Source organism: Oncorhynchus mykiss, chromosome 7 (genome assembly GCF_057628025.1).
Source record: "Oncorhynchus mykiss isolate SJ-2025 chromosome 7, ASM5762802v1, whole genome shotgun sequence".
Classification (NCBI taxonomy): Eukaryota; Metazoa; Chordata; class Actinopteri; order Salmoniformes; family Salmonidae; genus Oncorhynchus; species Oncorhynchus mykiss.
The window spans coordinates 54,843,947-54,864,781 of NC_143028.1; the positions used below are offsets into that span (position 1 = coordinate 54,843,947).

At 40.2% G+C, this 20,835-nt stretch overlaps 1 protein-coding gene across 3 annotated transcripts in view; it reads right to left on the minus strand.

Annotated features, from left to right (window-relative positions):
• Window positions 1-20,759, minus strand: part of LOC110528146 (actin nucleation-promoting factor WAS) — a 29,415-nt gene extending 8,656 nt beyond the window's left edge. The window contains exons 1-4 of one of the 3 annotated variants that reach the window (XM_090241358.1): window positions 19,897-20,759; window positions 19,470-19,534; window positions 17,337-17,461; window positions 1,853-1,990 (exon numbers count right to left, since the gene is read on the minus strand). Coding sequence is in view for 1 of the 3 variants with exons in the window: in XM_036983685.2 (XP_036839580.1) it covers window positions 1,853-1,990; window positions 3,752-3,850 (237 nt within the window). In the remaining 2 variants the exon portion in view is untranslated. Of the gene's footprint in view, window positions 1-1,852; window positions 1,991-3,751; window positions 3,999-17,336; window positions 17,462-19,469; window positions 19,535-19,896 lie in introns of those variants that run through there. The other 2 variants (XM_036983685.2, XM_090241359.1) reach the window with 2 other exon arrangements.
• Window positions 20,760-20,835: the final 76 nt, after the last annotated feature.

The window sequence follows — 20,835 nt, forward strand, 5'->3', positions numbered from 1 at the left end:
TTTATCAAGATATTTTGCAGGAGAATGTAAGGCTATTGTCCGCCAATTGAAGCTCAACAGATGTTAGCTGATGCAACAGGACAACAACCCAAAAGACAAGTAAATCAACAACGGAATGGCTTGAACAGAAGAAAATATTCCTTCTGGAGTGGCTCAGTCAGTCCTGACCTCAACCCGATTGAGATGCTGTGGCATGACCTCAAGAGAGCGATTCACACCATACATCCCAAGAATATTGTGGAACTGAAACAGTTTTGTAAAGAGGAATGGTTCAAAATTCATCCTGACTATTATGCAGGTCTGATCCGCAACTACAGAAAACGTTTGGTTGAGGTTATTGCTGTCAAAGAAGGGTCAACCTGTTATTAAATCCAAGGGTTCACATACTTTTTCCAACCATCAAGATATCAACAATTATAATTGTTTGTGTGTTATCAGTTCAAGCAGACTGTGTTTGTCTATTGTTGTGACTTAGATGAAGATCAGATCAAGTTTTATGGCCAATTTATGCAGAAATCCAGGTAATTCTAAAGGGTTCACATACTTTTTCTTCACACTGTATATATCATGTTGCTGTAACTATTTTTTAGATATAGGCCTATTGTAAATGTGTATTATTGTTGTGTCCCCTTCATTATTGCAAAAATAAATACAAGTACAAACATAACTTTAAGCTACATATGATTTTGACAGAGGTAATGAACTGTCCATTCATCAGCACAGCAATTTATAAAACAGGACCATGTTTGATACACCAGTGGTTCTGAGCTTATGTTAATATTACACAGTTAAGTAACAGTTACAGAGATCAGGAATGTAGACAGGCTCTATCTACATGAGCTACTGTGTCCAAGTCACCACCACCTGTTATGTTGGGTGCCTAATGACCAAAAAAGGATGTTATTATGATTATGTATTGCCAAAATAAAGGTTTAAGGAAATACAGGCATGCACCACATTACTACAAGCCAAAACAGCCCAAGCCCAATGGCTTGTAAGTATAAAAGCAAAGCTTTCATTTCAGAAAAAAAATCTTGAAAAGGTAGCTTAATCGGATAATGTCATACTGGTATGTGAAGAATCCAATACTTTACCTTGTACGCGGTACAAATCCCATTATTGTGGAAGCATGTCCTCTAAGAGTATGAATTAGACTTTTTAAGAAGGTTTGAATTCTAAGCAACCTGCATACACATAGTTTGAAGTACATTACTAACATAGCTACTGTAGTAGGTCAAAGCTATGTACTGGAAAACCTTGGTGGAGCATGGGTGGAGTAGGAATTTTGGTGCTCATGTGAATTTCCTTTTTTTTCGGCTTCAGACCTATTTCTACTTCTCATTTAAAACGTTGTTTTTGTTTTTAAATAAAATGCAGTTAATAGTCATCAGTAATATACAAAGCAAAAACACATGCACACACCCTTTAACACAAGCCTATTGTTTTTTAAGGAACCTGTGCTCTCACGGTGACTGGTAAAGACACACACACACACACACACACACACACGCGGAGAGAGATAAAGAGATTCCAATGAGGCCTGCTCTATGGAGACTGAATAAACAGGTCAACCTGGCATCTTGCCAGAGGTCAGAAGCACTTCCTGCTTTTAGTTTTAAACCAGAGACACAATGAAAACAGCCATGACAACTTGACAGCCATAAAAATTTAAAAAACAAATAAAATATGATATTTATGCACACTATATGGTCTCATACTAATCTGATTGCTGATGAAAAACAATCTGTAAATAGTAGAGAGAGAGAGAGAGAGAGAGAGAGCTAACTCCTCTGAAGGTCTGAGTGTCTGGTGAAGCAGGTGTTATGACTCGTTTGGTGGTGGTTCCTCTGACCTTGACGCAGTACACACGCAGGAAGTAGGAATGTTGTGAGCTGTCTTCGACCAGACACACTACCCCAGAGCCCTCATGCCTCCACACCTGACGCCCAGGGAAGGACACATACACCTGGGCTACTGCTGAGACCACTGCCTGAAACGGACACACACATATACACACTCACAATTTGTAACCGGTTACAGATTAGGTTCACTATTTAACACACTAGCTCTCACAGTCTCACGACAGAATTAGACAGTTAAGTTCAGGCATTAACTCCGAAATCTTAAGGTTAGGCATTAACTCAAAATGGTTAAGGTAAGGGTTAAGGTTTGGGATAGGCATAAATGAAAAATCGCAAACAAATTGTCTATCGCTGGATTAGAATTTACAACCTTTGGAATCAGATGCTTAACCAAAACATACTTGAAGGTAGCAGTGCTCACTGTTGCCCCTAGTGGCCGGTTTCTACGTCATCTAATACTGACTTGTATCAAGAGTGACCTTGATAGTCCAATACTGACTTGTATCAAGGGTGACCTGGATGTACAATCTATATGATTGTACATTTTACACTTGTAACTTACTACTAGGTCGTGGTATTCAAAATAGATGGCATTTGTATCAACCACAACCAAATGATCTCCTCTGCCCTCACACACAGTCCTTTCACCTGCAGGGCTGGAAAGTACTGGAAAGTACCTCAGGACTTTCAAAGATCATCACCATCCCTGACTGGATACTATATATTATTGTTTGTTACTTATTTCATCCTAATATTTTGTCTGCAAAGTTTTTAAAACCAAGGATACAATCCGCTACGTATTTATTTGGACAAAGAAGCTAAAACTTTAAATTTGGCTCTATACTACAGCCTTTTCGATTTGAGATGAAATGTTTTCTGAAGTGACAGTTCAGAATGTTACCTTTTTTTTGGAGGGTATTTGAATAAATATCTGTTTTAACATTGAGAAATTAATGCACTTTATGTACAGTTCCTTCAGAAAGTATTCCACCACTTTGTTGTGTTACAAAGTGGGATGCAAATTTATTTAATTGTCATTTTTTGGTCAAAATTCTACACAAAATACTCTAATGTCAAAATGGATGATGAGTGAGAAAGATGCACAAAGATCATGACCCAAATGCATGCTAACCTCTCACCAGTACCAATAATGGGGGTTAGCATTTTTGGGGGGTATCATATTTATGCCTCTGTAACTTCTTCACTCATCATTATTCATGAGTCATGATTATATGTGATCATGCTAGCACCCACAATAATGTACAAGTGTTCAAAAACATCTTCTATTCTTATTTACAATAAAAGTGATTCCAAAATCACACAATACATTATTAACCATTCATTTATATTGGGCACAACATAATACGAAGCACAACTGCAAATGCATCCAACAAGTTTGTAGAGTCATAAGCCTTATGTTGTCATTGCGTGCTAGGAATATGGGACCAAACAATAAAAGTTTGACTGACTTTAATACACTATATGTGAATTTGTCCAATTATGACACCCTCAAATGGGGGGACTAGATACAAGTGCTTTCATTTCTAAACGATAAAACATATGTAAGAAAATATCCTCAAATAAAAGGTGGCATTTGGTACTGTTGCTTCATATAAAACATTTAATCTCAAATCCAAAATTCTGGAGTCTAGTGCCAAATTAAACATTTTAGCTTCACTGTCCAAATAAATATTTAGTGAAGTGTACATGTGGCAACAGTGGGGTTGGGTGGAGAACAACAGGGAAATTAGTGAGTCCTCACTGGCCGTCAAGAGCTCAGATACATGAGAGAATGAGGAGAAATACGGAGGGATAACCAGCAACAGAAAGTGTGAACAAAGAGAGAAAGAAGGAAGAATGTTAAAGATGCCTCTAGTGGTTAAACTGACCTTACACTTGGCTCCCAGGAGAGTGAAGAGCAAAGCATTCTCACGGACCGTCAAGAGGTTGCTGAAAACTGGACATCCACACCCCCCATTGCACGCCATCCCCCACTCCTTCTCTCTTTATTCTCTCTCTCTCTCTCTCTTTTTATCAGCAATTCACTGACAATTTCTGTCTATGTACCACACACTGCAGTCTCAGTCAGAGATCCAAGCTGTCCAAGTACATTTACAGTGCACAAAATGTGATTACGCTTACCGTCCAGTACATTCACTTAGTACATCCTCATGCAAATGTCTGTATGGGTATGCATGGTGTTTGAGGGACTGATGCGTATGTCAGATAAAAAAAATATACAGGCATAGTACTGTTTTTCACTGACACACACGTCAGTCACTTAAACAGATACACACATTTGCATGAGGAAGTACTGAGTGAAGATGCTGTACTCCATGTGAGACCACGTCTTCATACATGATGCATGCTGACCCAAACTTCCTTAAAAACAAACATTTATTTAATTAAAATAGATCCAGTAAATTGTATTTTTTTATTTAATCAGGCAAGTCAAATTCTTATTTACAATGACGGCCTACACCGGCCAAACTCGGACAATGCTGGGCCAATTGTGCGCTGCCTTACGGAACTCCCAATCACGGCTGGTTGTGATACAGCCTGGATTCAAACCAGGGTGTCTGTAGTGACGCCTCTAGAACTGAGATGCAGGGCCTTAGACCGCTGCGCCACCAGGGAGTCCACAAAACAAAGGCAATGATATTATTGATCAGCCTGTGGTCGGTTGGTCTGACAGCTGGAATCTCATATGTGCTGGTGACAGAACAAGTAAAGGAAAAAGAGAGAGATAAAAGCCTCCAATCTCACATCATTCTGATTACTGCCAACAGAGGACAAACTGCTGCCATCTCAATCTTGAAGGGGTCCAATTAAAAACACATGTTGACCAACAACAATGAAAAGAGGCTACAATTTTCCTGATGAGAAGATCTGACCAGGTCCAGAATAAACTTGTAATCAGGAAAAACTCCTGGTCCTGGTGATGATTGGTTCAAATAATGACCTTAACTCTTGAGCTCACAGTACTTTTGCACTGTTTCGCTATGGCTATATTCATCAATCTGGCAAGAGGGCAATATTTATTTTACAATAAAGCTATGGCCTTTGGCTTGCAACTGGAATTGTTTATTTACAGAGCCTTCAGAAAGTATTCATACCCCTTGACTTATTCCACATTTTGTTATGTTAGTCTGAATTAAAAATTGATTATTTTTGTCACCCATCGACACACAATACTCCATAATGACAAAGTGAACGTTTGTTTTTTGTCTTAACTTGTCTTACACACACATTATTAGATTATAGTCTTATAATTCTAATACATTTCACACAGTTTCAGAGTGGAACACTTTAGCCATTATCTTAAAACATATAAATTATTCTATCAATATGACACAAAATCCTGGGGCTCCTCAACCTACCTAACAAGTTATTGCAGTCTGAAGCAACTGATCTGCACACCGGTGTAAAACTTGTTTGCAGTACGTATGGGTGCATTGAAAAACTGTGATGTGATGCTAAATTCAAAACGCTTTGGGAGGCATGCCAAGAGGGCATGAGCACACCAGCTCCAAGCAATCGATGGAGACTCATGAGTAAAACTCTGCAAGAGTATGTAGTTGAAAGCACAGTGGGTCAGCATGATGATGGAGACAAGAGGGAGTGTAAACGACAGTTTTTTAGCACTTTGGATGCTGTGCTGGGGGAAATGTCATCACAATTTAGGGGAGAAAATAATCAAATGGCGGAAGCTCTGTGTGCCATGAATCCAAAGAGCCCAGACTTTTTGGATGTGAACAAGGTCAAGCCATTGTTGTATCTAACCAAAACTGAACCAGTGGAAGCTGAGTTTATTGTGGCTCGCACATTCTTGAAAAGTGAAGTTGCAACCATAGCCAGCAAGAACAAATGGACCCCACTCAGTGTTCTTCAAAGATACAGTGGGCCTTTGTCAGCAATGCTGTTGGCACTGAAACATGGATTACCATTAGGGGCATCTACAGCAATGTGTGAAAATTCCTTCTCCACCCTGAAGAAGGGATTCTGTGAACACAAACTGACCATGATACATCAGCTTTGCGTTATTTTATGGGTATAGGGACAATAACCAATGTAGCCTATTGGTTGTGCTCTGAGGTGAGGTCTAGTGCATTGCTCCTATTGTCCTGGATGTCCACTTTGGTGGTACTGAAATTGGCAGCACATCCTTTCATCGTGCTGACTGGCAGTAGCCTTCTGTCCATGGTCCTGAATCATGGTTATGGTGTGTGCTGTTTTAATGAGCGCATCATGGGCTATCAGTCTCCATGGGGCTTCTCTTCAACATCGCTTGCTTTCTTGTGTGCAAAATAACAGTTGTTGTGTATATGGCTGCATTTCAGATAGGCCTACACTACATTTTGTGTGTCCCAGTAGTATAGGACTATTTAGTTTGCTTTTCTGAAACTCTCCCACAGAAAATATTGCGCGCCTGGAGAAGTGGCGGCATGGCTAACTGTAGGTTACGCTCATTGCGTAGTGTCACAAATTAGACAGAAATGTAGCCTATATAGTGCCGATTTTAGCTTGTATATCTTGGTGGGCAAACAAAAAAAATGATGTTTTATGCATGCCAGGAAAGCCACAACACTAAACAATACATTCATTGCACTGTAACGGTGACAAACGGTGCCCACAAACTGTTAGGACCTAGCTTATCCTTACCACCGCTACAACTGGCTTTCAGCGGTGCCTTGTCTGGCAGCGAAACAGTTGATACAGCCTCATTTACTGCCTTTTTAAAAACCACAGCTGATATGGCTGACTTGCTTAAACAAATGTGGTTACTACGGACTCCTTGTGGATTTGTGTATGTGGATAAGAACCACATTCTCCTTCAACTATAACGAACGCCAAAATTAGTTTTGACCCACAAACATTATTAAATTCATGTCCCGAAATTCATGTTTATTCTTATATCATTACCACTTAGCTCTAAGTATAAGCCAGTGCAAACAAATGGGCCGCGACAAGTCGTTCAGCACTTTCAAAATGGACACAGACAGAAATTCAGATAAATGTTAGTTCAGATAAAATCAGCAAGATGTTGAGGCCTTAACTTGGCTATCCACCACACAGAGAGAGAGACGTGGTTAGCCTACCATTTGAAGTATTTTATTAGGCTTATGTGGTCTTATAAGGAAGGAAAATACAATCATGAGGATCCACTTTTATATACAACCATACCGGACGCACAGAAAACAGCCCTTGTAATATTAACTGGCCCAACAACATTATATAGTATCTCCTCCTCGTCAAGAAAAGCCCATGAGCAAATTATAATACACAAAGAAAGCAAAACAATGAAATCATTCCAACATTGCCTAAATTGATGAATAAGATACTATTGAGATAGACCTATATAAGCAATAGGCCTATAACAATTGAGATGTACAAACTATGGCATAAGGGAACGATGAGTGGATAAGAGGCAATTTTACTGAGGAGTGTCTTCCATCTGGCCACTCTGCCATAAAGGCCTGATTGGTGGAGTACTGCAGAGATGGTTGTCCTCTGGAAGGTTCTCCCATCTCCACAGAGGAACTCTGGATCTATGTCTGTGGCTATGGAATCCTGACCTGTTCACCGGACGTGCTACCTGTCCCAGACCTATTATTTGACCATGCTGATCATTTATGAACATTTGAACATCTTGGCCATGTTCTGTTATAATCTCCACCCGGCAGCCAGAAGAGGACTAGCCTCCCCTCATAGCCTGGTTCCTCTCTAGGTTTCTTCCCAGGTTTTGGCCTTTCTAGGGAGTTTTTCCTAGCCAATGTGCTTCAACACCTGCATTGCTTGCTGTTTGGGGTTTTAGGCTGGGTTTCTGTACAGCACTTTGAGTGTGAAGGGCTAAATAACTCAATTTGATTTGATTTCACCTCCCTGACCAAGGCCCTTCTCCCCCGATTGCTCAGTTTGGCAAAGCGGACAGCTCTAGGAAGAGTCTTGGTGGTTCCAAACTTCTTCCATTTAAAAATGATGGAGTCCTCTGTGTTCTTGGGGACCTTCAATGCTGCAGAAATGTTTTGGTAACCATCCCCAGATCTTTGCCCGACACAATCCTGTCTCAGAGCTCTACAGATGTGGACCTTATATAGACAGGTGTGTGCCTTTCCAAATCATGTCCGATCATTTGAATTTACCACAGGTGGACTCCAATCAAGTTGTGATCTCAAGGATGATCAATGGCATTAGGATGCAACTGAGCTAATTTTCGAGTTTCATAGCAAATGGTCTGAATGCATATGTAAATAAGGTATATATATATATATTCGATTTTTTATTTTTAGGTGGTGCGGCGGTCCTTCGTGTGGCCGAATTTTATCATCAAACTTTGTCATCAAAGTCTGGCATTATGTGGCTTTATGGTGCATTCAAGACAACTGGGAACTCTGAAAAAAACATTGTCAAATCATGACATCAGCAATCTTCAGGTCAGAGCTCTAGAAAGAGGCCCAAGTTCCTGAATTCTGAGTTATTTTCCTAGTCAGAGCTCATATTTTTCAGAGTTCCCAGTTGTCTTGAACTCACTGAAGTCTGAGATTTCCCAGTTCCGAATGCAACAGATGTCATGCTGAATGGACAGCATGGCAAATGTATTCAACCTGTTCTGGTCCGTGTTGTTGGGTCTGTTTATCCTTTTAAGCTTGGAAAAGAGACCCTTTCAGACAGATGTTTTAAATCCTTAAACCCAGACTTGGACTACACACCCTCTCCACTGAGCTGCAGGCATGGGAAGCAAAATAGTGATTGCTTTGCAACGCTTGCAGTTAGCCACTAATTCCTTCCAAACAACTCATTGTTAAATTTGCAATTTCCGACTTGTTGTGTAATGTTTATGTCCAATGGCCGATGAGCACTGGTACTTTATAATTCCATGTGACAAGGATTGAAAAGGATTTGCCAGTAAATTGTCGATGTGATTCATGAAGATGACTGCTTGTCTAGCTTGCTAGCTAAGATTTTTAAAGTATGACGTTGACATGTTCAGTCCAATCAAAGCTACGGTAGATACTGTATAATGTGATTTAACGTCATTTTATCTGTGGCCAATGACATTGAGCCTTCTTGGAGGGGCACTTCTAATGTAAATCTATGGTAGAACCCAAGGGGGCTTGAACTGCCTAGCTCTCCCTGTAGATTCTATGGTGACATAGTGTCCCCATAAGTGACAGAACACTGAGCCAATCACGGCGCAACTAGAGAAGATTACCAACACCTATGCTCTGTATTTTCCACTGGCTGCCCCTTTCTTACTCAAGAAAGCAAGAAAGAGACCATGTTTGTATGAGGCTTTATTCCCTCAACACATTTATTTTTACAGTATTTGCAACCTGATATGTGACACGAATGAATGCCAAAATAACATGCAAACAGGTTCTGCCCCACCTGCCCTGAAATGGTTCGCCACTGAGCATATAGTTGTAATTATTGAAGTTTAAGCTGATCACCCTGTAAGAATCTGTAATAACCTAGTGGTGCTCATCCTCTCGATCTGATCTGTGCATGTTGGTAGGAGCAAATTATGTGTAGCACACTTTTATTTTTCTTCTGCATCTGATGTAAACATTTTTGGGGGGTTATCCACACTTATGACTTTACTTATTTTAGGTTTAAAACCTGTTTGGGATAGGGGTCAGCATTTTCACTTTTGGATGAATAGTGTGCCCAGAGTGAACTGCCTCCTACTCAGTCCCAGATGCTAATATATGCATCTTATTATTAATATTGGATATAAAACACTGAAGTTTCTAAAACTGTTTGAATGATGTCTGTGAGTATAACATAACTCATAGAGCAGGTGAAAACCTGAGAAAAATCCAACCAGGAAGTGGAAAATCTGAGGTTTGTAGTTTTCCAAAGCTTGGCCTACCGAATATACAGTGTCTATGGGGTCACGTTGCACTTCCTAAGGCTTCCACTAGATGTCAACCGCCTTTAGAAACTTGTTTCAGGCTTCTGCTTTAAAGGAGGGGGAATGGGAGCTGAATGAGTCAGTGGTCTGGCAGAGTGTCTCAGGCTCGTGACGCGCGGTCCCGACAGAGTTAGCTCTCGTTCCAGTGCTTTTCTACAGACAATAGAATTCTCTGGTTGGAACAGTATTGAAGTTTTATGTTAAAAACATCCTAAAGATTGATTCCATACATAGTTTGACATGTATCTATGACCTGTATTGGAACTTTCGAGTTTTTGTCTGGACGTAGTGCTCGCGCCTCTTGAAGATGGATTACTGGGCTGAACACGCTAACAACAAGTGGCTATTTGGACATAAAGGATGGACTTTATGGAACAGATCAGTCATTTGTGAATTGAAGTATGCTCTCTCTAATTCTCTCTTTCTCTCGGAGGACCTGAGCCCCAGGACCATGCCTCAGGACTACCTGGCATGATGACTCCTTGCTGTCCCCAGTCCACCTGGCCATGCTGCTGCTCCAGTTTCAACTGTTCTGCCTGCGGCTATGGAATCCTGACCTGTTCACTGGACGTACTACCTGTCCCAGATCTGCTGTTTTCAACTATCTAGAGACAGCAGGAGTGGTAGAGATACTCTTAATGATCGGCTATGAAATGCCAACTGACATTTACTCCTGAGGTGCTGACTTGCTGCACCCTCGACAACTACTGTGATTATTATTTGACCATGCTGGACATTTCTGAACATTTCTGAACATTTGAACATCTTGGCCATGTTCTGTTATAATCTCCACCCGGCACAGCCAGAAGAGGACTGGCCACCCCTCATAGCCTGGTTCCTCTCTAGGTTTCTTCCTAGGTTTTGGCCTTTCTAGGGAGTTTTTCCGAGCCACCGTGCTTCTACACCTGCATTTCTTGCTGTTTGGGGTTTTAGGCTGGGTTTCTGTACAGCACTTTGAGATATCATCTGATGTACGAAGGGCTATATAAATAAATTTGATTTGATTTATTGTCAAACTGGGATTCCTGGGAGTGCATTCTGATGAAGATCATCACAGGTAAGTGAATATTTATAATGTTATTTCTAACTTCTGTTGACTCCAACATGGCGGATATTTCTTTGGCTGGATTGGGCTCTGAGCGCCGTACTCAGATCATGCTTTTTCCATAAAGTTTTTAAAAAATCTGACACAACGGTTGCATTAAGGAGAAGTCTATCTTTAGTTCTGTGAATACCACTTGTATCTTTTATTATGAGTATTTCTGGGATTTGATGTGGCTCTCTGCAAAATCACCGGATGTTATGGAATCAAAACATTACTGCACGTAACGCGCCAATGTAAACTGAGATTGTTGGATATAAATATGCACATTATCGAACAAAACATACATGTATTTTGTAACATGATGTCCTATGAGTGTCATCTGATGAAGATCATCAAAGGTTAGTGATTAACTTTATCCATATTTCTGCTTTTTGTGACTCCTATCTTTGGCAGGAAAAAATGTTTTTATCCCTTGCTTGCTAGCTAGCCAACTATGGCTAATTTACAGTCACGTCAAACAGTGCAGACAGAATAATAACAGTAGATGCATTTGTTTAAGCTGTTTTCTAGTGACATTTATTTGGACACATCCATGACAATGAGCTAATGAGGTATGATTTCACCTGGCATAGAAAATGTGCTCTCTCGTCAGGACACTGTTGTTCAGAGGAGCTAGCCAACAACACAGCTCACACAACTTCAAACTGAAGCTGGAAAGTCTGCAAACTAGCTGCACTTCTTTTCGTTTGACCTTTTTTCAATTGACATTTCTTTGAATATATCCATAAAAATGATGCCAGCTGATTCATTATTTAGACTGGCTGAGAAACGCTGCCTGCCTCTCTCTCGCCTGGGATGATGAGACAGTGGAATGCTCCGTCAAATGGAACAGAGTAAATAGGCATTTTAACGTCATAGATTTATCTGGTGGTAATTTGTGGAATAAACCCCCGCTGGAATGCGCTTTCAACCAATCAGCATTCAGGATTAGACACACCGGTCATATAAAAAGCAGTCGAGCATTTGAGGGAGACGTAATTACGTTAATTCAAAAGAAGGGCTTTATCAACTCCTAAGAATATTGGGGTGTTTCTATTCTGACTTTTAAACAAACCGTGAGGAATTAATAAAATAAGTAATATAAACACAAGATCAGTAGCCTAGAGGTTTTAATAAAACATCCCCTCCTCGCTCTCCTTTCCCCTCAGCCTTTCACTGGCTGTTGCAAACCGTTGCGCATCCTCCTCCTAATCACGCACCACCTCCCCCTCCTCACTCCTCTCCCTCAAACCCCCAGCAGCAGGTCGCTTGTTGAGCAGTGGGTTATTGGACGTGTCTAGATCTTTGATCTTCACCTGGTCATAGTCCACACGCATGGTGGACAGAGCACTGGTCATCTCCTCCTGGATCCAGACAGTACAGATACAGTGCCTTAAGAAAGTAATTATATCCTTCGACTTATTCAACATTTTGTTGTGTTACAGCCTGAATCTAAAAATGCTCACCCATCTACACACAGTACCCCATAATGACAGTGAAAAGAAAACGACATGTTTTTAGAAATTTGTGCAAATTTCGTAAAAAAGAAATACAGAAATATCTCATTTACATACAGTAACAGTAAAAAGTTTAGACACACCTACTCATTCAAAGGTTTTTCTTCATTTTTACTATTTTCTACATTGTAAAATAATACTGAAAACATCATAACTATGAAATAACACATGTGGAATCATGTAGTAACCAAAAAAGTGTTAAACAAAACAAAATATACTTTATATTTGAGATTCTTCGAAGCTTCCACCCTTTGCCTTAATGACAGCTTTGCACACTCTTGTCATTCTCTCAACCAGCTTCATGAGGTAGTCACCTGGAATGCATTTCAATTAACAGGTGTGCCTTGTTAAAAGTTCATTTGAGAAATGTATTTCCTTCTTAATGCATTTGAGCCAATCAGTTGTGCTGTGACAAGGTAGGGTTGGTAAACAGAAGATAGACCTATTTGGTAAAACACCAAGTCCATATTATGTCAAGAACAGCTCAAATAAACTAAGAGAAATGACAGTCCATCATTACTTTAAGACCTAAAGGTCAGTCAATCTGGAAAATTACCAGCCTCAGAAATTGCAGCCGAAATAAATGCTTCCGAATTCAAGTAACAGACAAATCTCAACATCTCAACAACTGTTCAGAGGAGACGGAGTGAATCAGGCCTTCATGGTCGAATTGCTGAAAAGAAACCACTACTAAAGGACACCAGTAAGAAGAAGCGACTTGCTTGGGCCAAGAAACACGAGCAACGGACAGTAGACCGGTAGAAATCTGTCCTTTGGTATGATGAATCCAAATTTGAGATTTTTGGTTCCAATTGCCGTGAACTTTTGTGTCCAAACGTTTGACTGGTACTGTAAGTATTCACACCCCTGAGTCAATACTTTGTAGAAGCACCTTTGCCAGGGATTACAGCTTTAAAGGGACATTTCTAAATGAAAAGGGTAGAGGAAAATAAGTAGGCAATTAGTAGGCAATTTCCCTTTAAACCTGTCTACGATACTGGTTCCCAATTGGGAATCAACCCTCCCACGTGCAGCTGAAACGGTGGCGCATGGAACGCAAAAATATTCTTAAAAATATTTAACCTCCACACATTAACAAGTCCAATAGCTCAAATGAAAGATAAACATCTTGTTCATTTAGCCAGCAAGTCAGATTTCTAAAATGTTTTACGGCGAAAACATAGCACATATATATGTAAAACCACCACCAGACACAGCTCATTTCAATAGCCAAAACATGCAATCAACAAACGCAGGATTAAAAAATAAATCGCTCACTAACCTTTTGAAAATCTTCATCAGATGACAGTAATATGACATATTACACAGTACATATTTTTTTTTTTCAATAATATGCCATTTATATCCATAAATGTCCATTTACAGTGAGTTCACCTTCAGAAATTACTCAAAAACGCCCGCAGGAAATCTATGTAGCGCGGCAAGATAACGTAAAATAGACATCATAAACTTTGACTAAATATACATGTTCTACATATAGTTAGAAAGATACACTGCTTCTTTATGCAACCGCTGTGTTAGATTTATTTTTAACGTTACAGAAATCGCACACTATTCCATATTGTGAGACAGCGCTCAGTTCCAAGCTACATTTCCACGTAATGTTGGAGTCAACAGAAACACAGATTTAAGCATAAATATTCCCTTACCTTCGATGGTCTTCGTTCAGAATGTTCTGGAAGGCTTCATACTTACCCAATACATCGTTTGGTTTCAAGTCTTGCGTCTTTGTATTAGCTACTGCTAATAACATCAGCTGAAATGCACCCAAAACGTCCTCTGGTCCGGATAAGTTGCGCATCAAAACTTCAAAATTACACATTATATGTCGACTAAACAGGTCAAACTAAGTGCAGAAGCAAGCTTTATGATGTTTTAGACGTGCAAAACAAACTTCAATTCAATCGCCCATCGTCTGCCCTTCTCTTCAGTGCTGGAAACAAAGGAATGACTGTGACCAATTCGCGCCCATACGCACAGCCTATTCTCTCGTGGCACGCACTAATTTCACTCCCATAGGGTCAATTCTCGCGCGATTTGAACGGTTTGAAGCTCTAATGAAAGAGGACATCTAGCGGAAGAGATAGAAAGTGTCCGCAGAATCATAGCTGGTTGGGAAGGGTGGGGGCCATGACGTCAAAGTTGCTCCAACTTTCATGGCCACAAAAACTAGTTTGGAAGAATGCCTGCCCTGTGAGTTCTGCTATACTTACAGACATAATTCCAACGGTTTTAGAATCTTTAGAGTGTTTTCTATCCAATAATAATTTTTATTTGCATATATTAACAATTTTTGACAGATTTTTTTTCCAGTTTACTAGGGGTACCCAATCTCTCCAAAGGGGGCGTATGTCTGCCATATCCTCATTAAGTCATCTTGGGTATGTCTATCAGTTTAACACATCTGGATTTGGGGATTTTCTCCCATTCTTCCTTGCAGATTTTCTCATGCTCTGTTTTAAGTTAGATAGAAAGCGGCAAACAGCAATATTCAAGTCTTTCTACAGATTTTCAATGGGATTCAAGTCTGGGCTTTGGATGGGCCATTTAAGGACTTTCACATTCTTGTTCTGAAGCCAATGTTGCTTTGGCTGTATGTTTGGGGTCATTGTCCTGTTGGAACATAAATATTTGACCCAGTCTAAGATAATTTGAATTATGAAGCAGGTTCTCATCAAGGATTTGCCTGTACTTGGCTTCATTCATTGTTCCCTCTATCATTACCTTACTCTAAGTCCCTGCCACTGAAAAGCATCCTCACAGCATGATGCTGCCACCACCATGCCCTAGGCCTGCTGTCATGTTCCTTTTTCTCAGGAGTTGCTTCCATCTGGCTACTCTCCCACAAATCACAGATTGGTTAAGTGCTCCAGAGACTGATATCCTTCTGGCAGGTTCTCCCATCTCAGTCAAGGGCTTCTGTAGTTCTGTCAGAGTGGTCATTGGGTTCTTGATCAACTCCTTTACCAAGGTCCTTCTTGCCTGGTTACTCAGTTTGGTCGTACAGCTAGCTCTAGGCAGAGTCTGGGAAGTTCCATACTTCTTCAATATGCCAATGGTAGAGACCAGAAACATTCAACACTCTAGAAATGTTTTATAGCCTTCCCCAGATATGTTCCTCATCACAATCTCTGAGATCTACGGACAGTTCCACGGACTTCAAGATATCGTTTCTACACTGCTGGGCAACGCGGACTTTCAACTCCCTCCAAAGATTTTCTATGGGGTTGAGATCTGGAGACTGGCTAGGCCACTCCAGGACCTTGAAATGCTTCTTACGAAGCCACTCCTTCGTTGCCCGGGCGGTGTGCTTGGGATCATTGTCATACTGAAAGACCCAGCCATGTTTCATCTTCAATGCCCTTGCTGATGGAAGGAGGTTTTCACTCAAAATCTCACGATATATGGCCCCATTCATTCTTTTCTTTACACGGATCAGTCGTCCAGGTCCCTTTGCAGAAAAACAGCCCCAAAGCATGATGTTTCCACCCCCGTGCTTCACAGTAGGTATGGTGTTCTTTGGATGCAACTCAGCATTCTTTGTCCTCCAAACACGACGAGTTGAGTTTTTACCAAAAAGTTATATTTTGGTTTCATCTGACCATATGACATTCTCCCCATCTTCTTCTGGATCATCCAAATGCTCTCTAGCAAACTTCAGACGGGCCTGGACATGTACTGGCTTAAGCAGGGGGACACGTCTGGCACTGCAGGATTTGAGTCCCTGGCGGCGTAGTGTGTTACTGATGGTAGGCTTTGTTACTTTGGTCCCAGCTCTCTGCAGGTCATTCACTAGGTCCCCCCGTGTGGTTCTGGGATTTTTGCTCACCGTTCTTGTGATCATTTTGACCCCACAGGGTGAGATCCTGCGTGGAGCACCAGATCAAGGGAGATTATCAGTGGTCTTGTATGTCTTCCATTTCCTAATAATTGCTCCCACAGTTGATTTCTTCAAACCAAGCTGCTTACCTATTGCAGATTCAGTCTTCCCAGCGTGGTGCAGGTCTACAATTTTGTTTCTGGTGTCCTGTGACAGCTCTTTGGTCTTGGTCATAGTGGAGTTTGGAGTGTGACTGTTTGAGGTTGTGGACAGGTGTCTTTTATACTGATAACAAGTTCAAACAGGTGCCATTAATACAGGTAACGAGTGGAGGACAGAGGAGCCTCTTAAAGAAGAAGTTACAGGTCTGTGAGAGCCAGAAATCTTGCTTGTTTGTAGGTGACCAAATACTTATTTTCCACCATAATTTGCAAATAAATTCATTAAAAATCCTACAATGTGATTTTCTGGATTTTTTTTCTCTCATTTTGTCTGTCATAGTTGAAGTGTACCTATGATGAAAATTACAGGCCTCTGTCATCTTTTTAAGTGGGAGAACTTGCACAATTGGTGGCTGACTAAATACTTTTTGCCCCACTGTATGTCAATTAGATATTTCTGTAATTCATTTTCAATATATTTGGCACATTTTCCTAAAAACATGTTTTCACTTTGTCATTATGTGGTATTGTGTGTAGATGGGTGACAATTTTTATTTATTTAATCCAGTTTGAATTCAGGCAGCAACGCAACAACATTAATTACATTTGGAATAAGTCAAGGGTATGATAATGTTCTACAGGCACTGTAGATAGTTGCAATATGGGTCTTACAAATCTACTGTTTAACACCATCCAGTGGCTTCTTAATGTTAGTGTTCGATTAAACTGGGCCATTGATATGCAGTGTTTTTTCATACCACAGAGTGTCAGTGTTTGACAGCTCTCTAGACTCACCTTGACATCAGATGTCTGTCAAAGGACCTACAAATCACAACCGTAGACGAATCCGTCCAAAATATTTTGTAATTAGCAGAACATAGTTTGTATTGCAGTGAAGCCTCTACCTCTAGTATAGACCATCCCAACCCACAGTATTCAATTGCCTCTAGTCTGACCTTCCTCCGACACTTCGGCCCACTCAGGGTTAGGGAAGTTGTACTGGCCCATCCTGATCCTCTGCTTCATCCCTGGAGAGATGGCCTGGCCCGTGTTAGAGTAGAACGGAGGGAATCCACACAGCCTGGGGATACAGCACACCCTTTACTCATTCAACAGTCATTCAACAGTCATTCAACAGTCACTCAACAGCAATTTAATAGCAATTTAACAGTCATTTAACGGTCATTAAACGGTCCTTTAATGGTCCTTTAATAGTCCTTTAACAGTTCTTTAACACTCATTCAACAGCAATTCAACAGTAATTTAACCGTCCTTTAACAGTCCTTTAACAGTCATTTAACAGTCATTTAACTGTCCTTTAACAGTCATTTAACCGTCCTTTAACAGTCATTTAAAACCTGTTAAGTCTACCCCCTCCTTTTTCGAACATTCTGTTAAAGATCGCGCAACATTTCAGCGTCCTGCTACTCATGCCAGGAATATAGTATATGCATATGATTAGTATGTGTGGATAGAAAACACTCTGAAGTTTCTAAAACTGGTTAAATCACGGCTGTGACTATAACAGAGCGTGTGTTTCATCGAAAAGCGCAAGAAAAACTGGTCACTGAAAACTGAAAAAAATATCCATTGCACTTGCATGTCATTTTCATTGACAAAAATCCTTTGTGTCATGACAAATAGATCCTTCATTCCGTCCAGCATACAGCAATCGATTTTGGAAGAGAGAAAAAGGGACATTGTTTTCTTGAGTAGCTGCTATTGAATACAGATCGCCCAGTGATCAATTTGATCGCTTATTAACGTTTACAAATACCTAAAGTTGGGTTACAAAAGTAGATTGAAGTGTTTTGTCAAAGAATATAGGCAACTTATATAATTTTAAAAAATGACGTTGCGTGTTGGAAGAGAGCTTTTTTCCTGAACCAGACAGGCTATACAAATGGATATTTTGGGCATACATGGACGGATTTAATCGGGAAAAAGACCCAATTGTGATGTTTATGGAAAATATAGGAGTGCCAACAAAGAATATCATCAAAGGTAATGAATGTTTTATATTTTATTTCTGCGTTTTGTGTAGCCGCCGGCTACGCTAATTCTTTTGTTTACATCCCCTTCAGGTATATTGGGGTGTTGCATGCTAGCAGATAATAGCTTCTCATGCTTTCGCCGAAAAGCATTTTAAAAATCTGACTTGTTGGCTAGATTCACAACGAGTGTAGCTTTAATTCAATACCCTGCATGTGTGTTTTAATGAACGTTTGAGTTTTAACGAGTACATTTAGCATTTAGCGTAGCGCATTTGCATTTCCAGGTGCCTAGTTGAGACGTCTGCGTCTCAAGTAGGATCAAGAGGTTTTAACAGTCCTTTAACAGTCATTTAACGGTCATTAAACGGTCCTTTAATGGTCCTTTAACAGTCCTTTAACAGTTCTTTAACAGTTCTTTAACAGTCATTTAACGGTCATTAAACGGTCCTTTAATGGTCCTTTAACAGTCCTTTAACAGTTATTTAACAGTTCTTTAACAGTCATTTAACGGTCATTAAACGGTCCTTTAATGGTCCTTTAACAGTCCTTTAACAGTTCTTTAACAGTCCTTTAACAGTCATTTAACGGTCATTAAACTGTCCTTTAATGGTCCTTTAACAGTCCTTTAACAGTTCTTTAACAGTCATTTAACAGTTCTTTAACAGTTCTTTAACAGTTCTTTAACAGTCATTTAACGGTCATTAAACGGTCCTTTAACAGTCCTTTAACAGTTCTTTAACAGCAATTTAAGAGTCATTTAACAGTCATTAAACGCCCAATTTTTCAGTTTGATTTGTTAAAAAAGTTTGAAATATCCAATAAATGTTGTTCCACTTCATGATTGTGTCCCACTTGTTGTTGATTCTTCACAAAAAAATACAGTTTTATATATTTATGTTTGAAGCCTGAAATGTGGCAAAAGGTCGCAAAGTTCAAGGGGGCCGAATACTTTCGCAAGGCACTGTATGTCCCTCATGATCTCTGAAGCCTCTGATTAAAAGCCATGACATAAATCTGATTAACATAGAGCATATGGGTCACTGTAAATCACAGAGCACTGTAAATGACACAACACAGTTCCCCGTCATAACTCACCTCTCTCTGTGAAAGCCTGGTCCCCTTTGGCCTGAATGCCACTGAACAGCTCCCCTCCCTCCATACTGAGACAGGAAGTAAAACAAGAGACACAGATCAGAGCTTCTTAAAATTAACAAGACAACAAAGCTATTTCCCTAAACAAGGCAAGCATTGTCCCTTAGTTATTACTAGGCAATTACTGAGCCCAATCTACAGAGCCCAAAGACAATGACCAAGGATAGCGAGAACATCATTTGATGTTTGTGTAGCTTTTCATTAGGCCCAGGAGTTATTTTCTGACCACGTGACCTGACCAGGAAAAACTCCTGGCCCTAGTCATTAGTAACGTTTTTAAAGTCTAGACTGGCATGCTAGATAAGCTAAGAGAGAATACATACATCATAGACAGATGCATTCTGGTTTATGTGGTCTGTGTGTTCCTTACCACTCCATGACGATAACCAGGCATTTTCTCCCCTGGTGCATGTTGTCATACAGGCTGAGGATGCGAACAATGTATGGACCTCCCGACACTCTCCAATGAAGCTCCATCTCCCGCCGCGCCTTAGGACTATCATGCAGAATCTGCAACCACAGAGGAGGTGGGGATGGAAACACAGAGAAAGAAGGGAGATAATACTGTGCAGGTTTCAGAAACATACAGTATTTACTATGACAAGGTATGATGATGGGTGCAGCTTGTATCTGTATTGGAATGTGAATGTGTTTCTATACAACATGTATGTGCTGTGAGTGTGTTTTTGTGTGCATGCGTACATGTTGTCTATAGCCACTTGGAGGAATTGATCAAGAGCATAATAATAGCTTCAATCAGGTTAAAAGCCCTGTGACCAATCTTAGTCCCACCGCTCTCTCTCTCTCTCTCTCTCTCTCACTTCTCTTTCTCTCACTCTTTCACTCTTGCTCTTTCTCACTCTAACACACACACGTACATAGTCTCTCCATACTCTCATATCAGTCATTCCATCATCCGAAATACAAACCTGGACCATTCATTCATATTACAGTTTTTGTTCAGTCAATTTGGCACATTTTTCAGATGTGAGTGGTATATTTTCTAAACTCTAAGTACAAAACTCTTAACTGAAAACAATTGTATTTCATGTTCAGAACCTTTGATTTTGCATTCATTGGGGTTTCACACATCTTTCATCCCTGAGTCATTCATGCAAGTTTTCCATAAAATACATTTAGTTTAGTCACCAATACATCAGACATTGATAGACTCCCCATTTAGTCATTTTAACTACCATTTAATCCAATAGTAAAAAATGTTATATATATACAGTGCCTTGCGAAATTATTCGGCCCCCTTGAACTTGGCGACCTTTTGCCACATTTCAGGCTTCAAACATAAAGATAT